Below are 20819 nucleotides of genomic sequence, written 5' to 3'. Positions count from 1 at the left end.
AAGAGCTTAAAGGAACCAGAAAAGGGACAAGTAAAAATAATCTAAAACACGTTTGGGCAAGACATACAAGTTTGGATCCACTTAAAGGTGAGTGAGCGCAGACCTTCATCACAATTACCGAAAATTATAATTACAGAACATTATAAGATTCACTCAGAGGGATCTCTCGGCTGGCCTAATTGGATGAGAGCCCGCTTTCCTTCAGCAGCATGTTAAAGTGTTTGTGTCTTTAACTTCCTCCACGGCTCATTTCCCCGTTTAAGGTGCATGCAAACAGCAGTTACCATTCCTCACACTCTTCCACTTCTGAGAACATGAAACGCTCTCAAATTACTCAAATAGAATACAGCAAAAACAAAATGCCTGCTAGGTTGTCATGACATATCCCTGATTATATTTTAGTGCTTCATCATGTGCTTGTTTAAGGATTGTGTAGAAAAGGACGAAACAAGCCATGCAAGAAACAGAGACAATAACTACCTTGTATATTTTTTCTTAAGAAATTGTGAGTGTTCTGAGTGCTTGCCAGGACATTGCTTTGCGGTTGCGAAAGAGTTCAGAGTGTTTTTTAATACACAGAAATTCAAAGGGTTAGGGTTGGAATGATTTATTTATTTATTTATTATTATATAAAAAAAAAAGAGAAGTTCACCAAGGCTACATTTATTCATTAAATAATAATAAAAAAGTCAATATTGTAAACAGTTGCGCTGCTTAATATTTTTGTGGAAATTGGGATGCTTTTTTTTCACAAAATAAAAATGTATGAATTTAACTGGTTGCTCTTTTCAGAACAATAAATGAGAATGAAGCTATAAAAATAATAAAAGCATCAAAAGCAACTTTTGTGCTGTATTTCAAGTTTTCTAATGTGATCTAACTGAATTGAAACCGATCCAATGAATCATTTGATCCAGTTTAAAAAAAGCTCTGAATGATTTCTATACAAATGATACAATTTGGTTCTCAGGATCAGATCTTGACTTGGATACAGCTGTTAAAAGCTTATTGGAGAAGATAACCAGTGAAAAACAACTTCAGTTCGGTCTGTTTCTCACACAAAACTATTTAAGGACTTCAGAAGTCTTAGTAAAGATGGCAAAAAAAAGTCTTATTGACCACTATTCTGTTTGAAGCTTTAATGCCTCAGTATCATTCATTCCATTTGACCAGTATTCATCAAAATGTTCATTTTTCAAGACACGTGGGTTTGAAACGGCAAGAGGATGAATACAATTTAATATTAAATATTAAATATTTAGGTTTAGGGGTAGACTTTCCCAGGCTTTTTAACGTGGTGCAGGGATGGTGGTGAATCAGTCTGTTTTGATCACAACCAAACGTTTACAAATCATTCATTCTGCCAGACACATACGCAAGACAAGACAAAAATAACCAAAAAGGCAGACTAAATACCAGACGCAACAACATCCTGAACCTCATCAAGGATCAAAGAGATTAAACAAATAAGCTGAAATGAAAGACAAAAATTCAAAGGTATACTGTGGGATTGCATTTATTTGATCCAAAAACACAACATATTTTATATGTATTTGAAAAATGCATCATTACTGCAGTCTCCAGTGTCACATGATCATTCAGAAATCTGCTCAAGAAACATTTCTTATTATTACCAGTGTTGAAAACAGTTATGATGCTTAATATTTTTATGGAAACCAGGAGTTTTGATGAATTGAGAGTTCAAAAGAACAGCATTTATTTGAAATGGAAATCTTTTTTTTTACATTATAAATGCATTACTGTCACTTTTGATAAATGTAATTGCATCCTTGCTGAAAAACAGTATTCATTTATTTAAAAAAAAAGAACATTGAAATTTTGAATGGTTTTGTATATAATAACACAATTACTCACATCCAGTGCACATAATGTTGTGTAACTCTCACATCCAGTGTACACTCCTATCGTAAAAATAATTAAGATTTCTCTCCCATCCATACGTACACATGTTGTATGTTGTTGATTGTAATTCAAATGTGGCTTAGCAAATGCATCATAAGCATCACAGAGATTTTCTCAAATGTGAAGGAAACATGCCATCTAATAACAATTTCCTAAAGGGTCAAGAGGCAGACAAAATGAAGAAAATGTTCCATCCTCGTCAGTCGACACGCAAACAGAACAATAACAAGAAGAGGAAATACATCAGTGGATAAAAGAGAAGAAGAGAGCTTTCAGCCCATCTGGGTGGTGTTGTCTGATAGGATGTGGTGTGGTCCGACCGACCCCTGCATAATCCTGACACCTTTGCCCCCTTTCTCTTCAAACCTGGGCAGACCTGGTGATTAAATGCATTTGGCACATGTTGCTTTAAATGCATTTAGCCATTCTTGCCTGTATGTGTGTGTTTGAGGAATGGAAAGAGTGAAAGAGCATCCTAATGTGACTGCAGCATATCCCTTACTGACTCATGGGATTAAATTTAGCGCTTGAAATATTTCCGTGAAACAAGCATCTAAGCTCATCACATAGATCACAGAAGACATGATTTTATACCTTTCCTTCACTTACAAGAAAGTAACAGTGTGAACCTCGTAAAACTTAGGGGTGGTGAACTTCATCTGAAAATAAATAAACAAATTATAAATAAAGAATAAATAGATAAATCAAATTTTCAGTATCAAAGCATGATGTGAAAAATAATTATACACTGATATTCAAAATTTCTGGAAACTTTTTATTTTTTAAATTAACACTGTTATTGAGCAAGGATGCATCAATTGCAGTGACAATAAATAAATTTATAATGCTACAAAACATTTCTATTTAAAATAAGTGCTGCTGTTCTGAATTTTTTTTCATTCATCAAAACATCCTGAAAAATAACGACTTAAAATATTAAAATAGAAAAATTTTAACAATATTACTTTTTTTCCTGTATTTTCTATCCAATAAATGCAACCTTGATGAGCACAAAACACTTCTTACAATAACAATTTTTACAAACTCCAAACTTTTGAAAAGTTTTACATACAACATGGTTATATTTATCACACTGAATTTAATATCTTCTCTTTTTAATTTATGTACTATACAGTTATAAGCAAAAAAAAAAGTAAAAAAATAAAAAACATTTGTGAAATTCAACCACCATGGTATTGAGATGATTTCAGTCAATATTTTGATGATTTTAAATCTATTTTGAAGTGCCATGTAAATATCACTGTATATGAATATGTCAATCACACAGCGCTGTGCTATTAATATCTGATGCATTACAAACATGTAGTTCCAGAAACTCAATTCCTGAGCTTTCCTATGTACTTGAATCATTTTGATATGTTTGTTTTTAAAAACTGCACTGTGAATTGCTTCAATAATTGTCCAATTTAAATGCCAATATTAGAAGAAAACGGTGTGTTAATTAAAAATTCATGATAAAAAAAAAACTCTAATCTGGCTGATAGGATGAAAAACAGGAAATGGGAAGTCCATTATATTAGCAGCTGGCAAACCTTGAAGAAAAACAACAACAATAAAGTAGCCACTGGAAGATTTGCATGTCTGGCTTTTTACATGTTACTTGTTTTACATCCTTAAAAAAAGTAATTCACATAATCATGTTTCTTTATAGAACTTTGACCTTTCATACAGATTTTTACATAGTAACCAAAGGAGGACAGGGATAGCTAATCCAGATGTTATAAAATAACAGGTCAAATCCAGACATAATAAGGCAAACAAGTAACAAATGGACCTGCACAGATGCATTGCTTTCTGGATGATGCAAGCACAAATGAGGTCAATGCTAGTGGGACGGAAAATGCTGCCAGACTAGGTTTTGTAAACAATCCCATTACCATTCCTAAATCGTTCTCATTTTCCTATATGTAGTTGTGTAATCACTCAGGAGAACACCTATTAGGGTCGTATGATTTCTGTTATGGCGGACAACACACCAAATGGTGGAATCCATTTACAACGTAACAAGGAATGTCATGGAAATTGGCAAATTTTGAACAAATATTTTAAAATTAGGGCTGTACAACAAATCAAACACAGTAGTATTACACATACTCCGGCAACGTTACGTGATGCTTGTGGTGTTTTCAGCTTTTCTTTTGATAAAACCATCATCATATCACACACACGGAAACTAGCGTGACAATGAAATGATTAAAACTTTATTTTAATATGGATTTTTTCTTCCAATTTTTCATTTTAGCAGTAAAACGTACTTTGTTTGACAAAAAGAATTGCAAAATTGTCATTTGAATACATATGCTAATAAATTTGCATTAAATCACAAATCCACACAGCAACATTTCTATAAATCAACAGAATTGAAATATAACATTTTCCCAGGGTCCTATTATTGTAAAAAATAAAATAACACAAAATAAAATAATAATAATTATATATATATATATATATATATATATATATATATATATATATATATATATACACATTTTTTTTTAAAATAATAAGAATCCAACTGATGAGACTTGCCTTTTGATTATTAAATATTAATTTAAACCAGTAAACCATTAATTAATTAATTAAACAGAATCCAGAAAGTAAAACAGAAAACAGAATTTGGGAAAAAATAAAACAGAATTCATATGACCCTTAATATAACTGTTAATCTTTAACACATAATCAAAAACATTTATAAAAAAAAAAAATCTAAATTTGGGAAAAAATAAAACTCATTTTATAGGGATCTAAATGATATGTTATAAAACATCCCTAAGCACTTGTCCTTTCCTCATGACCACACACAACGGAGAGGCCGACCCATCTGTGCACCACACTAGAAACAGGCAAATCTGAGCAGGTGCTGGGCGATGTTGCTTTAGGCCAAATCAAAGATTTAAGGCCTTCTCTCAGAGGAGAAATGGTGACTCATCCTATTTTCATTCACCCTTTCTCTGATCTCAGATGTTTCTCATTCACAAGCTGTGAGAAAGAAATGCTGTATGAGAGTTTCTAGGATACCAGTGGCAGAAAAAAAATCATCTGGGATCACTGAACGGAACTCTTACATCAACACCCACGTACACCCACACACATGATCTGAAAACACGCGGTAATGACGTTCACGAGCTGCTTTCAGCTTCCGCGCACTCAACCTTGCCTCCATCGCAGGGTTGTCCATCACTGATATTCATACATAAAAATAGGTTAATTTTTAACAAGGAGATGGAACCAGCACCAGAGGCTGTCTTCCCACTCTCAGCGGTTGCGTAAGAGGTTGCGCCAACGCAAATAAAAACAGCATCGGTGAGAGACGAAGACGAAAAAGCTCTGGGAAGCAGAGAAGTGGTCACTGTCTGTGAGAGGGCCTGAGGTGTGTGGGTGGATGCTGTATTTGAATATTAAGCTTAACGGTAAAGAGCTGTGTGCCAAATGACACAGTGGCTCCAAGACGTGTAAAAACTGACTCAGTATTAAGCATAGCGATTTCCTCTATGTCTAGTATCACTGCATGTCTTTAAATCGCACTGTAAGTGTCAATATGTGATCTCAGAGTGTTATTTGCTGAGTGATAAACCACAAAGGAGTTGCTTACAGCAAACATAAAGGAAGAACCATCAACATGAAACGAGTAAGAAGCATGAAAAACAAAATTGCATGGGACATTATTTTTTTATATAAAAAAAAAAAAAATATATATATATACACACACACACACACACACACACACACACACACACACACACACACACACACACACACACACTGCTATTAATAATAATGGTGTGGAATAAGATGCTAGATAAATTCTAGAAAATATGAATACACTACCAAGGTGCAACAGCAACATTTTTGGTCAGTTGTCCCAGAAAAGAAAGACTCTCATCTTAACTGCGTATAAAGGGCAATTTTGTCAACATTTAGAAGTACAGTAGCATACAGATGACTTGAAAGCAAATAGATATGAACTAAAAACCACAAAACTCTAATTGTGATTTGATACGGTCTCAAATTAACAACTAGAAACATAATTAAAGGTACAGTACAGTCCATTAAAAAAATGAAAGTTTTTCTGTCGTCACATTCATACCCTCCTGTTGTTCCAAACCTGTACGAATGACTTTGTCTTCTGCGGAACACAAAAGAAAACAATTCGAGGAATCCTGAAACCCAAAACATCAATTTGATGACATTGACAGACATTTTATATTTTTTTCTAAAATATCTTTTTTGTATTCCTCAAAAAGAATTACAGGTTTATGAGGGCAAGTAAATGACAGTTGAAAGCATGGCCTTAACAACCTAATCTACATAGTAATAATATGACATGAACTTCTTTATTTGCATGGGGACTGGACTACGTCAATATGGGTCATTGTCTGGGCCGGTCCTCCACTGTCATCCTCTACTGACAGTATTATTATTTAACAAAGGGGTCATCGCTTCCCATTCACTCCCACATGAGGGTCTCATTAGAAAGTCCAGAGAAGAAAACAACAATCCACTTACACAACAAGCAACACTCAAAACCTTCGCCAAAGATCCCAGCACAGATGAACTCATCATTATAAAAGCTTGTTTTTGCACCTGATACTGAAGCGAAAAATAGGATAAGATAGAAAGATAAAGCCGAAACTAGAAGTGAATACAAGTTCTTCCAGTCAATTAGAAGATAAAACAATCTGTGACCCAGTTTTGCTTGAGAAACCCTGGTGTCTACAGGAAGTAAGTGAGGAGGAGTGCAGCTACCTTGTTACTTGTAATTTAGCTGAGGTTTTTATCCAAAACGACTTGCAAGGAATGTCTCTAAGGACTCAGTTCTTCAACTGCACCTATTGCAACCTTTATATTTGCAGTGTAGCATGTTACACATTCGGATACCAATACTCAAATTTCCCTTTTGCCATAATAATATGAAAGAGCAGACATGAGATGTCAAGCAGTGAAAGTGTGTAATTGTTCATATTATTTATGGTCGCGTTGGCTTAAAACATACACAAATGTCTTGAGGTTGGTAAGATTTGAAACGTTTTTGATAAAAGTTCTGCTCACTAAGGCTGCATTTTCTTTTATTAAAAACATAAAAAAAAAAACAATAATAAAGTGAAATATTATTGCAATTCACAAACGGTTTTATATTTAAATATATTGTAAAATGCAATTTATTCTAGGGATGTCCAGATCCGATCACGTGATCGGAAATCGGGCCCGATCGCGTGGTTTCAGACTCGATCGGAATCGGACGTTACCTCCCGATCAGGACTCGGATATATATATATTCTCATTAATTTTTAACACATCTTTTGTTATGCGGTGGCACAGAGTTAGACCCTTTTGACTCCACACAGAAACAGCAACGCGTGCGGCATGACATCACTTTGTTTTCAAGAGCTGGTGTGAATAAATATAGATTCAAACTCAAAGAGACGTGATAGTTTGCGCATGACCTGATATTTCATTCGGACCCAGGATACAGCGAGATGAACATCACAGAGTGCTAAACTCTCATGCAGTGTGTGTTTCATTCATACTCGAAGCCGGAGCGCGCTCTCGCGCTGATATCAGGAAATTCCTAATATGGACAAAAGCGTCCAGCTAAGCTGTGGTGCGCACAGGAAAACAGAAACTTATGCAAACACGAAGACGTTAATATACGATCACGACAATAAATTGTTCTTCAAGTCATCTCCAGCAGGTGATAAATAAAGTATGAACAATGCAGTGCTGATTGACATAGTATTTATTACAGTATAGAAACTATTCTGCATTATTATGTGATAAACAGTGTTTGTAGTATATAAACAAATCATTATTATTTGTTATTGTCCAGCATTTATAGATTTCTAAGCCAATTAAAAGCTAGAAATTAGAGAAAAAATAAGGTTGCCTATACTACCAGTCAGAAGTTTTTGAACAGCAGCTTGTTAAGGTTTTCTTTTTAAGAAGTCCCTTCTATTCACCAAGCCTGCATTTATTTGATCCAAAGTACAGCAAAACAGTAAGATTTTGAAATATTTTTACTAGCCTATTTAAAATAGCTGTTTTATATTTGAATATATTTCAAAATGTAATTTATTGAAGATCCTGGATCTGTTTTTTCGCTCTTCTTTATTCTTTTTTTATGTATTATAGAAGTATCGGATCGGGACTCGGTATCGGCAGATACTCAAAATCAAATGACTCGGACTCGAGGACAAAAAAACCTGATCGGGACATCCCTAATTTATTCCTTTTATGCCAAGCTGAATTTTCAGTATCATCACTCCAGTCTTCAGTGTCATATGATTCTTCAGAAATCATTCTAATATGCTGATTTGGTGATCAAGAAACATTTATTATCAATGTTTAAAACAGTTTTCCGGTATCATATTTTTATGAAAACTGTGATACTATTTTCAATATTGTTTGATGAATAGATTTCAAAAGAACAGCTTTTATTTAAAAAGGAAATATTTTATAATTTTATATATGGCTTTACTAACACTTTGTCCTTTCTGAATAAATGTACTAATTTTTTAAAAAGAAAAATTGACCAGTAGTGTATATAATTAAATACCCAGCCATATTTAAAATTAGAAATAGGCTGTCATATCAACCAGGAAAAAATTAAATAAAAAATTAACAGACTTTCCCACCTTTTGTGTTCATTTGATAATCTTTTTAATGATTTTGGAGTAAAACTCATCTGCATGTTAAATTCCTAACTTTTAAAATACATTTGTCATTATTTAATATACAGTATAGACAGACAGAGACACATACATATACATCTGTATTAGCCACAACATTCAGCCACTTTAAAAAGACTGCATTTGCAAACCCAAATTTTCTTTTCCACCATTACTTTTTAAATGAAATTTTTCAAACGAGTTACTTCTTCCATGCCTTCATTTAAAAACTCAATGTAAAGCAAACCAAACAATGACAGATGATTTTCAATACTAACCAACAGACCTTCATTAATCAACCTCAGGTTATTGAGGACATGACATCTTAATTGGAAATACATACTGGGAGTCACAGTGGGGCTGCACTGGGGCTCAGTCCAACTCAGTCTTTCCCCTTATGCCTCAAACCGACCACCACCTTCCCTCCAGAGACACAACCTAAGCCATGGGCTGTCAATCGGCTCGCAAATGGAAAACGTCCTAAATCAATGGCCTGGAAAAACAAGTGCCAGCTAATTATAGGGAAAAGGGCAGCCAGTGCAAGAGAACATCAACACCTCACATTGGCCTCAATGTGCCAATGCGATCTATATCGTGCATCCAGAACAAAAAAAAAATGCACAGGGGCCAATCACAATTTTTTTTTCAGAAATGACAAACTCCAGAAGACCCAATCTAAGCAAAGAGTCCCTTCAAAGCGCTCTGCTTTCCACTCTGCATACGTGTAGTTATTATACGAGCCTCTCATTCTGATTTCTCGTTTCCTGCTATTATTAGCGGCCTCTGAAATCCAAGTCCACTGAGGGTTCCTCCATCAGCTACTGCTCTCCCATCATGCAACACTCTGAACAGAGGTCCCTTTGATTTTTGGTTTGCATCTTGTGCTGATGAAAACAAATATGTCAACTAATGCCAAATCAAAAAGATAACAACGGGGATTTAAAAAATAGGCAATAAAACAAGCGGTCCAAAGGTAACTGTCCCTTGCAAAGGAATACAGTAATGCTGTTATCCACATATGTGGTTAATGTTTAATTCACTCTGGAAGGACAAAAGGGGACTCCATTCCTGCACACTCTTGTCCCTAAACCAGTAAATGAGAAAAGGATAGGGAGAACGAGTGGGACCAGATTTTTATAGCTCAGCAGTAATCCTGAAATGTTTACCTTTTGAAGGCTGGTAGGATTAAGTTGTGTCTTATCAATTATTTTTATGGCCACCTGAAGGAAAAAGAGAGGAAGAAAAAATACATTTCACAGTCTTGTTCAATGATGTCTGAGAGCAGCCAGTAAAAGAGTATCAATAATACAATTGTATCTCCGCAGCTGAACTCAACATCATTGTGAATCTCATTAAGCAAGTCAAGATCGTATTTTATCCACAAATCAAAAGAAAAAAACAGACTATTTATTTATAATATTTCTATTTTAGAGATATTGTAAAGACCATTTAAAGACCATTTAAAGATTTTTATGTAAACAAACAAAAAAAAAAATTTCAGAGATACATTTACATCACAATAATCAGATTTTGGGCAGAAAAAAAGCAATATTATATATAAAATATATAATGTTCTTGATTGAGATCTTCATGAAGCTCACCTCTCGTCCTGTAAGAATGTGTCGTGCCAACTTGACCTTGGCAAAGTTGCCCTTGCCGATGGTTTTGAGGAGACGGTAGTTGCCGATGTGTGGCTGCTCATCGGCACAGGAGGCGATAGAGTTCCGGCAGCGGGCCCCTGACCGCCCGGGACGGGACGCCACTTCATTCCGCCCGTCCGTGTGTGATGTGTGCTGGAGACAGATGAAAAAAAGAAGATTAGTAAAGACAAATATACTACTGTTCAAAAGTCTGAAGTCTGTATGTCCACCCCCCACACAGTTATTTTACTCTCGAGGATGCATTATATTGATAATTTATTATTTTACAAAATATTTCAGTTCCAGTTTCAATTTGGCAGCACAACTTTTTTCAACATTATTAATAATAATAAAAAAACACAAGACTTCTGACACTTTCATGTGACACTGAGACTGGAGTAATGATGCTGAAAATTCAGCTTTGCATTACAGGAATAAGCATATTACAACAGAAAACAGTTATTATCAATAATAATATTTTACAATATTATTATTATTTATTTGTTTTTTTGCTGTATTTTTGATAATTTAAATGCAGCTTTTGTGAGCATAAGAGGCTTTCAACATTATTACTAATTCCAAACTTCCATTTTATTTTGTGTGAATGCAACAGCCTGTCAGTTAGATACATTTGCCAGAATGTTTTTAAAAGTTGTATATCAAAATTTGTACTCCGATCTCTATATACTGCATTGGTTGTGGTAGTCCGTTAAATGCCAGGCAAATGAAAACAAAGGGAATGTCAAATACTGTTCGTTTGTATGAAGATATTTGAACCTGACAACCTCAAAAAGGATATATATTTGTGAAGCAAGCTGGTCAAAGAGTTTCAGTTGACATCTGTGTGTCTTACAGTAATGTCCCTCATAGGAAGGGAGACATGTAAATAAAGTCATCAGGACAAGATTTCCTGGATTTCTGCTTTAACTTCCTCTTTTACTGAAAAATACTGGAGCTGCATCCTTTTAGCAATAGAGAAGTGTACTTTTACAAAATTAATGTTTCTTCTGATTTTGTAGACAAATCATCTTCCTACCAGTTAAGTATAACTAATATTGGGTCCTTTATAGAAATGGACACCAGCATTATATATGAAGTTTTTATGTGGAAAAATAAGTTAAGAATTTAAAGTGCTCACTCATTACTTGCTTATCAATGGATCCTCTCCAGTGAATGGGTGCCGTCAGAATGAGAGTCCAAACAGCTGATAAAAACATCACAATTATCCACAAGTTATCCACATATCTCCAGTCCATCAATTAACAACTTGTGAAACAAAGCTGCTGTCATAGTGTCCTCTTGCATGAGAATCCACAACATTTATGGACTATTTTAGCTTGTAAATCGTGCTTGATCAGCGCCTATTTCTCACCTGCTTCAGATTCTCACTGGAGAAAGCAGCATTATGGAAATATGACTCATATTTTAGCTGGAAGCAATGGTTTGGAGTTGAAAATGTATTGATGGATATCATTCTTACAAACACGCTGCTTTTCACTTCACAAGAGGTTGCATGGATTACTTTTATCAGCTTTTTGGACTCTCATTCTGATGGCACCCATTCACTGCAGAGGATCCACTGGTGATGTAATGCTAAATCTCTCTAAATCTGCTCTGATGAAGTACCAAACTCATTGGCAAAATTTCTGCACATTTTTGGGTGAACTATTTGTTTACAGTAATAAAAATGTAAAATAGAGTGTTCAGCTCCACTAATGATGATGTTAACATCTCAAACATCATTACTCAAAAGACAAAAACACCCAGCTACCTCACTGCATCAGTAACTGTTATGGATGAGCGATGATAATAAGTGCCCATGGATGTAAAAAAAAACTATTAAACATGTCAGCATCACTGAGCAAACAAAAGGCAGAGATGACACCACCGGCTCGCACAGCGAGGACTCATCTATGATACGTTTTCAAGCAGCATGCCAGTCCATCTGGGACAGAGGGACTTAAATTAGCCCAATAACTCCAATAGACATCTTAATAATAATAATATCCAATGTAGACAAGCAGGCTACAGCATGCGTCTTGCTGGGATAAAGAAAAATGAACAAGATCTCTCAATAAGTGATCCAGGAAATGATGTATGACGTGGATGGAGACTGAAACAATACCTGAGAGGAGACAGACCGACAAGATGTTGCCTGCATCACAATGAGTCATGCTATTCCAGTCATGAAAAGACCTTAAAGGGGTCATATTATGCGATTTCAAGTTTTCTTTTCTCTTTGGAGTGTTACAAGCTGTCCATAAATAGATAAGATCCCTAAAGTTGCAAAGACTAAAGTCTCAAACAAAAAGAGATATTCCATCCTAAAACGCTTCGTTTAAACGCCCCCATGTCTATGTCACTGTGTTGGAAGATTTGCATAACATCACCCAAATGTTTACGCAAAGAAAGAAGGCGTACCTCTCACTGTAGTATTGTTGATGTTGTGAAGATGCAGTGTGTTTCATTGCGAAAGCGAAAACACTTTGTTTGGTCTTCCAAAAGAAGGCACAACTAGAAATTAATGGTTAAATTGTATTTACAACAACTATTCCAGAACAGTTCAAAACAAATATTCAGATGTGTGCAGCCCATTTTATGGAGGACTGTTTCCTCAGAGAGTAGCCTACAATGCTGGCTGTTCTGACTCACAGTCTGTAAGTGTGTTTCATATTTAAAGGATTTGCCACTGATGACACAAAACTCGGGTTTTAAGCAGTGTAGAGTAGCGCTTGTTGTTTGGCATTTCTCCAATCACAAATACAGACATGGTTTTATGTTTACGTGGTACGATGCAACACAATGCAGAAAGCAGAAGCTCATAAAACCTTCAGTGTCATAAAGCAGCGCTGAGACAATGATGAGAGCATCAGCACCATCCAGCAGTGAATAACACGACATCAATAAATACTGAAAGATCAGCTTTTTAAAAAAATCAATACCCATTTAGTTGTAATACCAAATATATACCCAAGAGCATCTTGAGCTTCATTTTGTACCATCGGCACAAAAGACTGCACATGGTCATTGGTGCATGCTTAATTGATTCATGTTAATAATAATATTTTTATTCATTTTACATAATAATACAGATTCGTGTTACATTTCTTTTTATTTCCAGTTTTAAATGAACTTGTTAATACTAAATTTGCAGTGTGGTCTCAGACATTTGAACCGGACTATACACTACTGTGCAAACGTTTGAGGTCAGTAAGAGGTCAGTTTTTTGTTTTTGAAAGAATTTGGAAAAAACTGTAAAAGACTGTAATATTTTCAAACACTTTCCATTTAAAATAAAAGTTTTCTATTTGAATTTATTTTAAAATGCAGTTGATTTTGGTGATGCAAAGCTGAATTTTCAGAAGTCATTACTCAAGTCTTCACAGTGCCACATGATACTTCAGAAATCTCTGATTTGGTGAAATATATATATATATATATATATATATATATATATATATATATATATTACAGTGTAAAAGTCTTCACTGTCATTTTTAATCAATTTAAGATGTCCTTGCTGAAAAAAAAGTATTAATTTATCTTTTTGTCATAAATCATCAGTATACATGATGACAAAACTAGTTTTAATGTATGTACATCAAGTATAATGATGATTTTACAGTGACCTTCATAATAGTATGGGACTCATTAAGCTGTTAGTTATGCAGTTACCCAAGTTCTAAGGACACTAATAATGAGGAATAAGAGAATGAAGTCAACAGCAATTACGGGAAATGCTCACAAAACAGTTCCCACTCCCAGTATGTGGAACAAAATACTAGTTTCCATTACCGATCCTCAAGCCACAACCATAAACCAAATCTACTAAAGAGAGCCAATTACCTTCTAAATACTTGCTTCTGGTCTTAATTTGAACTATTAACCTGTGCATAGGATTCCAAATTAAAAACTGCTTGGCTTCATGATCAAATTCCCAAATGTGAGTCTAATCTAATCCCAATGGATTAAATTAAAGTTCCGTCCTATAAATTTCTTCATCAAAAATATGTAACATAAGTGAAATGTGCTGCAAATGGCAAGTCACAATCAGTAAAAGTAAAAAAAGATACACCAAACAGAGATATTTTAAACTAACCAGCATGACAGAAAAGCCATGCTCTAACATGCTAAGTAAGAAGCGCCACAAAGCACATTTTCAATGGTATTGTGAGAGCATTCTGCCATCCTGTAATTTATGTGATTCATCTGAACCCTACTGAACCCTAAAATGAGTAATATGGCAGATATTGTTTGCAACTACAAATGGCAGACTCGTTCGATTGAATAACATCACAGTAAATAGGAACTGGTTAACTTGATTAGATAAAATAAGGATCATGTAAGGATAAAATGTTGAGTCAGTGCGATGTTCTCTTTTTAACTATAAGAGATTGAACACTTAAATCTTAAATGCATGAATGACTGCATTAAAAAAGAAAATCAAGCGAGAAGTCTGAAAGTATGTTAACTCAAGTTTGCAGAGCAAAATCATTATTTAGGACTATGAGAGATCCTTAAAAAGACTGTCCTAAATTCTCCCAAACACTCACATCTAGGACATTCTAGAGCACAGAGTAATATTTCTCTATCACGACATGCAAGCCGTGTATAAAAACATTATTGTTTCCTATAAGATCTCAACATAGTTTCACTTAAAATGTCTCAATCCAGCTTCAGTCAATATCTGATGAAGCCACAGTGTTGCAACAAAATCAATGGGGTTTACACCTTTTAAGGGACTAATCACAATATTCACTGTGGTTCTGATTAATTATTTGCAAATGTGCTCTAAAATCTCACAGTCTGGACGGGAATCAATTGCATTATACATTAAAACCGTGTCAACAAATCTGCTTCCTCTCTGACTCTGAATGGCTTTGCACATTACAAAAGGCTCATTACTATCAGCCTTTTCCCTCTATCCTAAATTTAATCAGCCTAATTAGAATGAGTAATTAGCACTTACTATAGTTATGCGGTGCCTCTTGACAGAGTGGGAGCCCTTCATTCTAGCATTGGCGATCTGAATGGCGTCGAAACTGACAGGCGGTCCGTTTTTGTGAAGCTGACAGCTCATTGATCACCCGGCACAAACCAATGCTCAGAGGAGCATGAAAACATTTCTGACACTTGTCGTTAGATGTCTGACGGGTGCAGAGGATTTGTGTTTTCTCTCTCTCTAACTCTCTCTGGGTAGCAAGGAAGGGAAAAGTCGTCACTCAAGGGCTCACCAATGGTGGGACTGCATAATCAGGCAGGTAAGGTCTCCTCACTTATCTGTGTGGCCCTTTTCTAACCAATGACGCACAAGAGCTCCAGCACAATAAACTTCATTTATACAGCATTTTTTATAGACACTGTAACTCAAAGTGCATTTTAAATGAGTGGAGCAATCAAAATTCTGTTTTTCATTCTTTTTATTATTATTATGGATGAAATTTATACACTGCACATCACTGCAAAATGTTATGGTCAACTTTAGTGTCACGCAGCAGTTATTTAATCGAAAATTATTTAAAGCAACATTTTTTTTTTATTATTGTATTTTTGTCATGCATGTGGTTTTTATGACCTCTTATTAAAGAATCAATTGCTCACATGGACTATTTGTGCTTTTAAATTACTGGATACTACAACTATCTATGTCAACTGCAAAAGAAAAAGAAAAAAATGCTACAGGGTACAGCTAAAACAAAAACTTCAAATGTGATTAGCTACATCATCTGCACTTTCCTTATACAAATTTAAACCTGAAGTATGAACTGTCTCTAAACTTTGAAAAGATGCCAGATTCCACTGGTGTACATGACATACTGAGTGGAACACAACATTGGTACACTGTACCTCTGTAGAGAAAATATTGTTTCAAAGTATCACTGTAGTAAAAAATACAATGCAACGTAACATTATGACTAGTAGAAATAATGGTACATACATTGTATCATTTTGTAACCTGTAGCACAATAACGTAATATTGTGTCAGTGCAGTTGAAACCCTGATACAGTATATTGGAAATATTGTTAAATATTTTCATAACGGAAATACTGTTACTCAGCAACAATGTAGTGGAAATACAGTTACACTGTAACCAATATATTGTTAAACTTAATCACTGTTGATAAAAAAAAAAAAAAATTAAACAGAAACAATATTTTTTTCACTATAGGAATCATTGTTCCACTATATGTCTGTAGCAAAAATATTGTTACAAAGCATCACTGTAGTGGAAATACAGTGTATGATTATCACTAGCAGAAATACTTCAACACTGTATCATGTAATTTTGTAGCAGGAACATTTTTTTTTTTTTTTTACATTAAATCGGTGTACTGGAAATACTGTTATGCTGTATTGGAAATATGGTTAAATATTATTATATTGAAATAGTTTTACTCTGTAAAATTGCTATGGAATACTATATGGCATGAATACTGTTACAACGTAGCTGAAATATTGTTACACTGCACCTTTGTTGTGATAAATGATTACACTTGAGCATAAATGATGTTTCACACTATAAGAAACATTGTTACACTATACCTCTATAGCAGTAACATTGTTAAAAAGTATCGGTGTTGTGGAAATACAGTGTAAAATAGCCTGTCACTCTAAAAGAAATACTACTAAACTACATCATTCTGTAACAGAAAATGTTACATTGTACTTGTATATTGGAAACACTCTTGCTGTATTGGGAATATTGTTAAATATCGTTATAGTAGAAATATTGTTAATCAGATTTTTTTTAAATTTGTAAATATTGTTACACTGTACTAAAAAATGTTCGACCCGACCAAAAAAAAATGTTTCACACTATAGGAAACATTTGTTACACTGCATCAGTGTACCACTGTAGCTGAACTAATATGATATCAGCAGAAATACCGCTACACTGCATCACTCCAGCGGAAATATAGTTACTCTGTATCGGAAATATTGTTACAGGAAGTCTCATGAGGGTGACTTGACAGTTCTTTTGCGGAGTGAAGCTGTGCGTGAGTCACGCCGTCATGCGCCCTGATGTTTATTCTTTTAAAACTATGTCACAGCGGCTGCAGAGCACACTACCTGCCTATGAAACAATGTAAAAACATGAGATCCCTAACTTCACAGAATACCACAAGTGTTGGAAACACATTCACAGCTCTGCTACTAGTGTCATCATCAACATATGTAGCGTGAATATGAATTTGAGCCTGATGAAGGCTGTGACATACAAAGACATTCCAGACAACCTCAGCGGCATTCATACTCACGTTTTCCGTATCTCTCTCATTGACAGTAGGTAGTGGTGTTCTAGTTGACATTTTAATGTGTCTTTATCTCCAAAGTGCTTCCTGCAGTCCAAGTGTGTCTGATCAAAGCAGGCTTCAGTTCGCAGGGTGGACAGCTGCCGGCCACCAGCCGATGAAGATCATGGATTCGATCAACATCAACAGTAAATTCCAGCACAAATACAAGATCCAGATGAATGCAACAATTTATCCAGACGCATAACGGCACAACAGGTCACCGGTGACACAAAGGTGCAACTCTCCACAAAGATCTGGCAACCAGCAGGTCATAACCAATATGCTGCGCTGGATTACTTTAAAAAACTTTGCCTGAAGTGCTTATTTTAAACTCGAGCTCAAACAGTTCTCAGGCCCCTCAGAAACTGCACAAAGCGTTCAGACAAGGAAAAGGGGAGGGGGCGTCCGCATAAAACCCGGTTCTGGATCTTAATATAATTTTTCAGAATGCGCAGTTTCGTCCTTTGGCTCCAGGCAGTCAGCTCTAAATCACTCCAGGTTGATTAAATTCTTCCCATCCAGAAGCGTGGGGTTCGCCCATCCAGACAGAGTTCGGTCCAAGATGGCTGCGTGCTGGCTGATGGTGCCAAGCCAAACCCATCGCAGCGCAGCGCAGCGGCAGCGCAGCCGGAGGAAGTGAGCAAAGACGCGGCTGCACAAGCTCATTGGCCGGCGCCCCGCTGTTTGTTGTTGCTGGGGTGATTACTAAGGAGAAAAATGTACCTGTCGCACAAAAACCCGGCAAAGTAACTTAGTGCTCCATGGTCTGATCGCCCATCCCAGTGACGGTCGTGACCCTGATCATGTAGGAATGTGGAAAACGAGTTACTACTTTAGAAAAAGTGAATATTTGACCATGTTTTTGAACATGTAGCCTACCATAGTAGCCTACAACATTGAACATCAAAGTAAATACTGTTGAACAATTAAATAAAATGAAAATCACTACACTATTACTTTCTTGTAATGTTTACCTCTATCTATCTATCTATCTATCTATCTATCTATCTATCTATCTATCTATCTATCTATCTATCTATCTATCTATCTATCTATCTATCCATCTATCTATCTATCTATCTATCCATCTATCTATCTATCTATCTATCTATCTATCTATCTATCTATCTATCTATCTATCTATCTATCTATCTATCTATCTATCTATCTATCCGTCTGTCTGTCTGGTCATGTGCTTATTATAAGTAGATTAAATTTAGGTTCATCTCTTTTGACTTAGGGTTCTTTTGTACAAGGTTGACAAAAGCTTAAATAGAGCTTAAGGCTTTTTAAGGGGGAAAAGCAGTCATGCTGCATGGCAGATGGTGTCTGGATAAACACAGACACATATCATACCCACAAAGGCAATTTTGCTGTGTTTTTTGTTTCTGACATGAAAGTGGATGAGCTGCATCTTTAGTTGTGCACCTCCTCTGCTGCCACATTCTAATGAAGAAATTAAACCAAGTATATACTGCATGAGCTCATATGTGTACATGTGAAACTGGATTTCCCTAAAAAAACAAAAAACAAAAAAAAAGTTAAGGGAACTTTCTCACATGATCGTCTTCATGTAAACATCCTCTTCCCAAGTTTAATGGCTGGATGACCCCTTCAAAAAAGACGTATAATAAATCTTGTTCATAAGTTTCATCAGAAATTCCCTGATTTAAGAAAATTTAAGGGTGATAAACTGTGTCCAAACTTAAAACTTGAACATTTTTCAATGTATTTAAAAATATTTAAATATCAAACATCAAAGGAACCAATCATGCATTAAATATAATTTTAAAAATATTTTTATGAAGTATATAATTATTAAAATGAATGTTAGAAGGTATCTTTAGATATTTTAATTGCAGTATCTTTGCAATTAACTAACGGACTGATACTTGTGTAGTTCTGGATTGTTGTCTTCAATATACCTGATCACTCACTGCCACCTAGTGGTCATAACTGAGGATTTCTTGTAGAGGTTGTGATTTATGGCAAAAGTGTAGAATGAGGTACACAGGCAGAGGCAGGAGAAGAGACCAGGTGAAAGGAATTTTATTTTACTTTTTAAAATATTTTCTTTTAAAAACAAATTGTATAGTTCTCAAAAGCCCTCAATAATAAATTTTCTCAGATAATACTTTCTAAAACAAATCATACATATTCAAATAATACATTTAAAAAATAAGACTTAATTCTAAGACGTTCCAGGAAAGTTTTGAGGGCTTATGATTTTGTTGTTTAGCAAATAAGTAAGTGGATAAATACACACAAACAGGTAATACTGGCTTTGTCGTGTGTAACGAAAAAAGAACGATAAACACATTTTAACATAAGCTTATTCCCCGTACTTCTCTCAGAAATAGCTCATAACAACCACTGAATCATTTGTGTGATATTATGCTGACATATGTGGTGAAACTGTAATTTAAAACACAATGTTGGAAAACGCTGTGTTTCAAACACCACTTGAGATTCAGGAATTATTATTATAATATTTTTATATTTTTTAATGAACATGTTATTTAATTGTATTATTTTAGTGAACATTATTTTTGTATTATTTTTGTGTCATCCAAAATGTTTAGAGGGGTGGCCAATATATTTTTAAATAAAAAATATAAAGGTACAAAGGGTACAAATAGGGCCTAGAACTTTTACATTATTTATATTAATTAATATATTAATATATATATATATATATATATATATATATATATATATATATATATATATATATATATATATATATATATATATAACACTAGCTTTTTAATCTTTTTGTATTCTATCTGTTTTCTTTTCATTTATTCTACAATTAACAAAAGCAAAAAGACCTCTAACACTAGATCCCTCTATTCTTTTTCTATTCTATCTATTCTATCTTCCATCCTGCTTTAATGACTACCATCTCATGAAGTGCTTTGAACGGCTAGTCATGCACCACATCAAGTCTGCCCTGCCCCCTTCCTGGACCCCTTCCAGTTTGCATATCGGTCCAACCGGTCGACCGATGATGCCATCGCCACGACCCTTCACTCAGCAACACATCTAGAGAAAAAAGACTCATACGTCAGAATGCTGTTCACAAATTTCAGTTTAGTATTCGACAAAATCATCCCTCAAAATCCTAACTAGCTGCATCACTGTGTGGTACGGCGCCTGCAACACGTCCTGCTGGAAGACTCTTCAACGCATAGTGAGAGCAGCTGAGAAGATCGTTGGAATCTCTCTCTCCCCTCCCTCCAGGACATTTATGAAACCCATCTCACCCCTAAAG

At 35.0% G+C, this 20819-nt stretch overlaps 1 protein-coding gene across 12 annotated transcripts in view; it reads right to left on the bottom strand.

Annotated features, from left to right (window-relative positions):
* Nucleotides 1-18136, bottom strand: part of mark3b (MAP/microtubule affinity-regulating kinase 3b) — a 52344-nt gene extending 34208 nt beyond the window's left edge. For 4 of the 12 annotated variants that reach the window (XM_059512203.1, XM_059512212.1, XM_059512208.1 and 1 more), the window contains exons 1-3: nt 17510-18136; nt 10211-10402; nt 9776-9829 (exon numbers count right to left, since the gene is read on the bottom strand). In XM_059512203.1, the coding sequence (XP_059368186.1) occupies nt 9776-9829; nt 10211-10402; nt 17510-17560 (297 nt within the window). In that variant the 5' untranslated portion in view covers nt 17561-18136. Of the gene's footprint in view, nt 1-9775; nt 9830-10210; nt 10403-15218; nt 15479-17509 lie in introns of those variants that run through there. The other 8 variants (XM_059512201.1, XM_059512204.1, XM_059512205.1 and 5 more) reach the window with 6 other exon arrangements.
* Between the last annotated feature and the right edge of the window lie 2683 nt (nt 18137-20819).

This window comes from Carassius carassius, chromosome 27, assembly GCF_963082965.1.
Source record: "Carassius carassius chromosome 27, fCarCar2.1, whole genome shotgun sequence".
Taxonomy (NCBI): Eukaryota; Metazoa; Chordata; class Actinopteri; order Cypriniformes; family Cyprinidae; genus Carassius; species Carassius carassius.
This window is presented reverse-complemented; position numbering and strand designations above follow the sequence as displayed.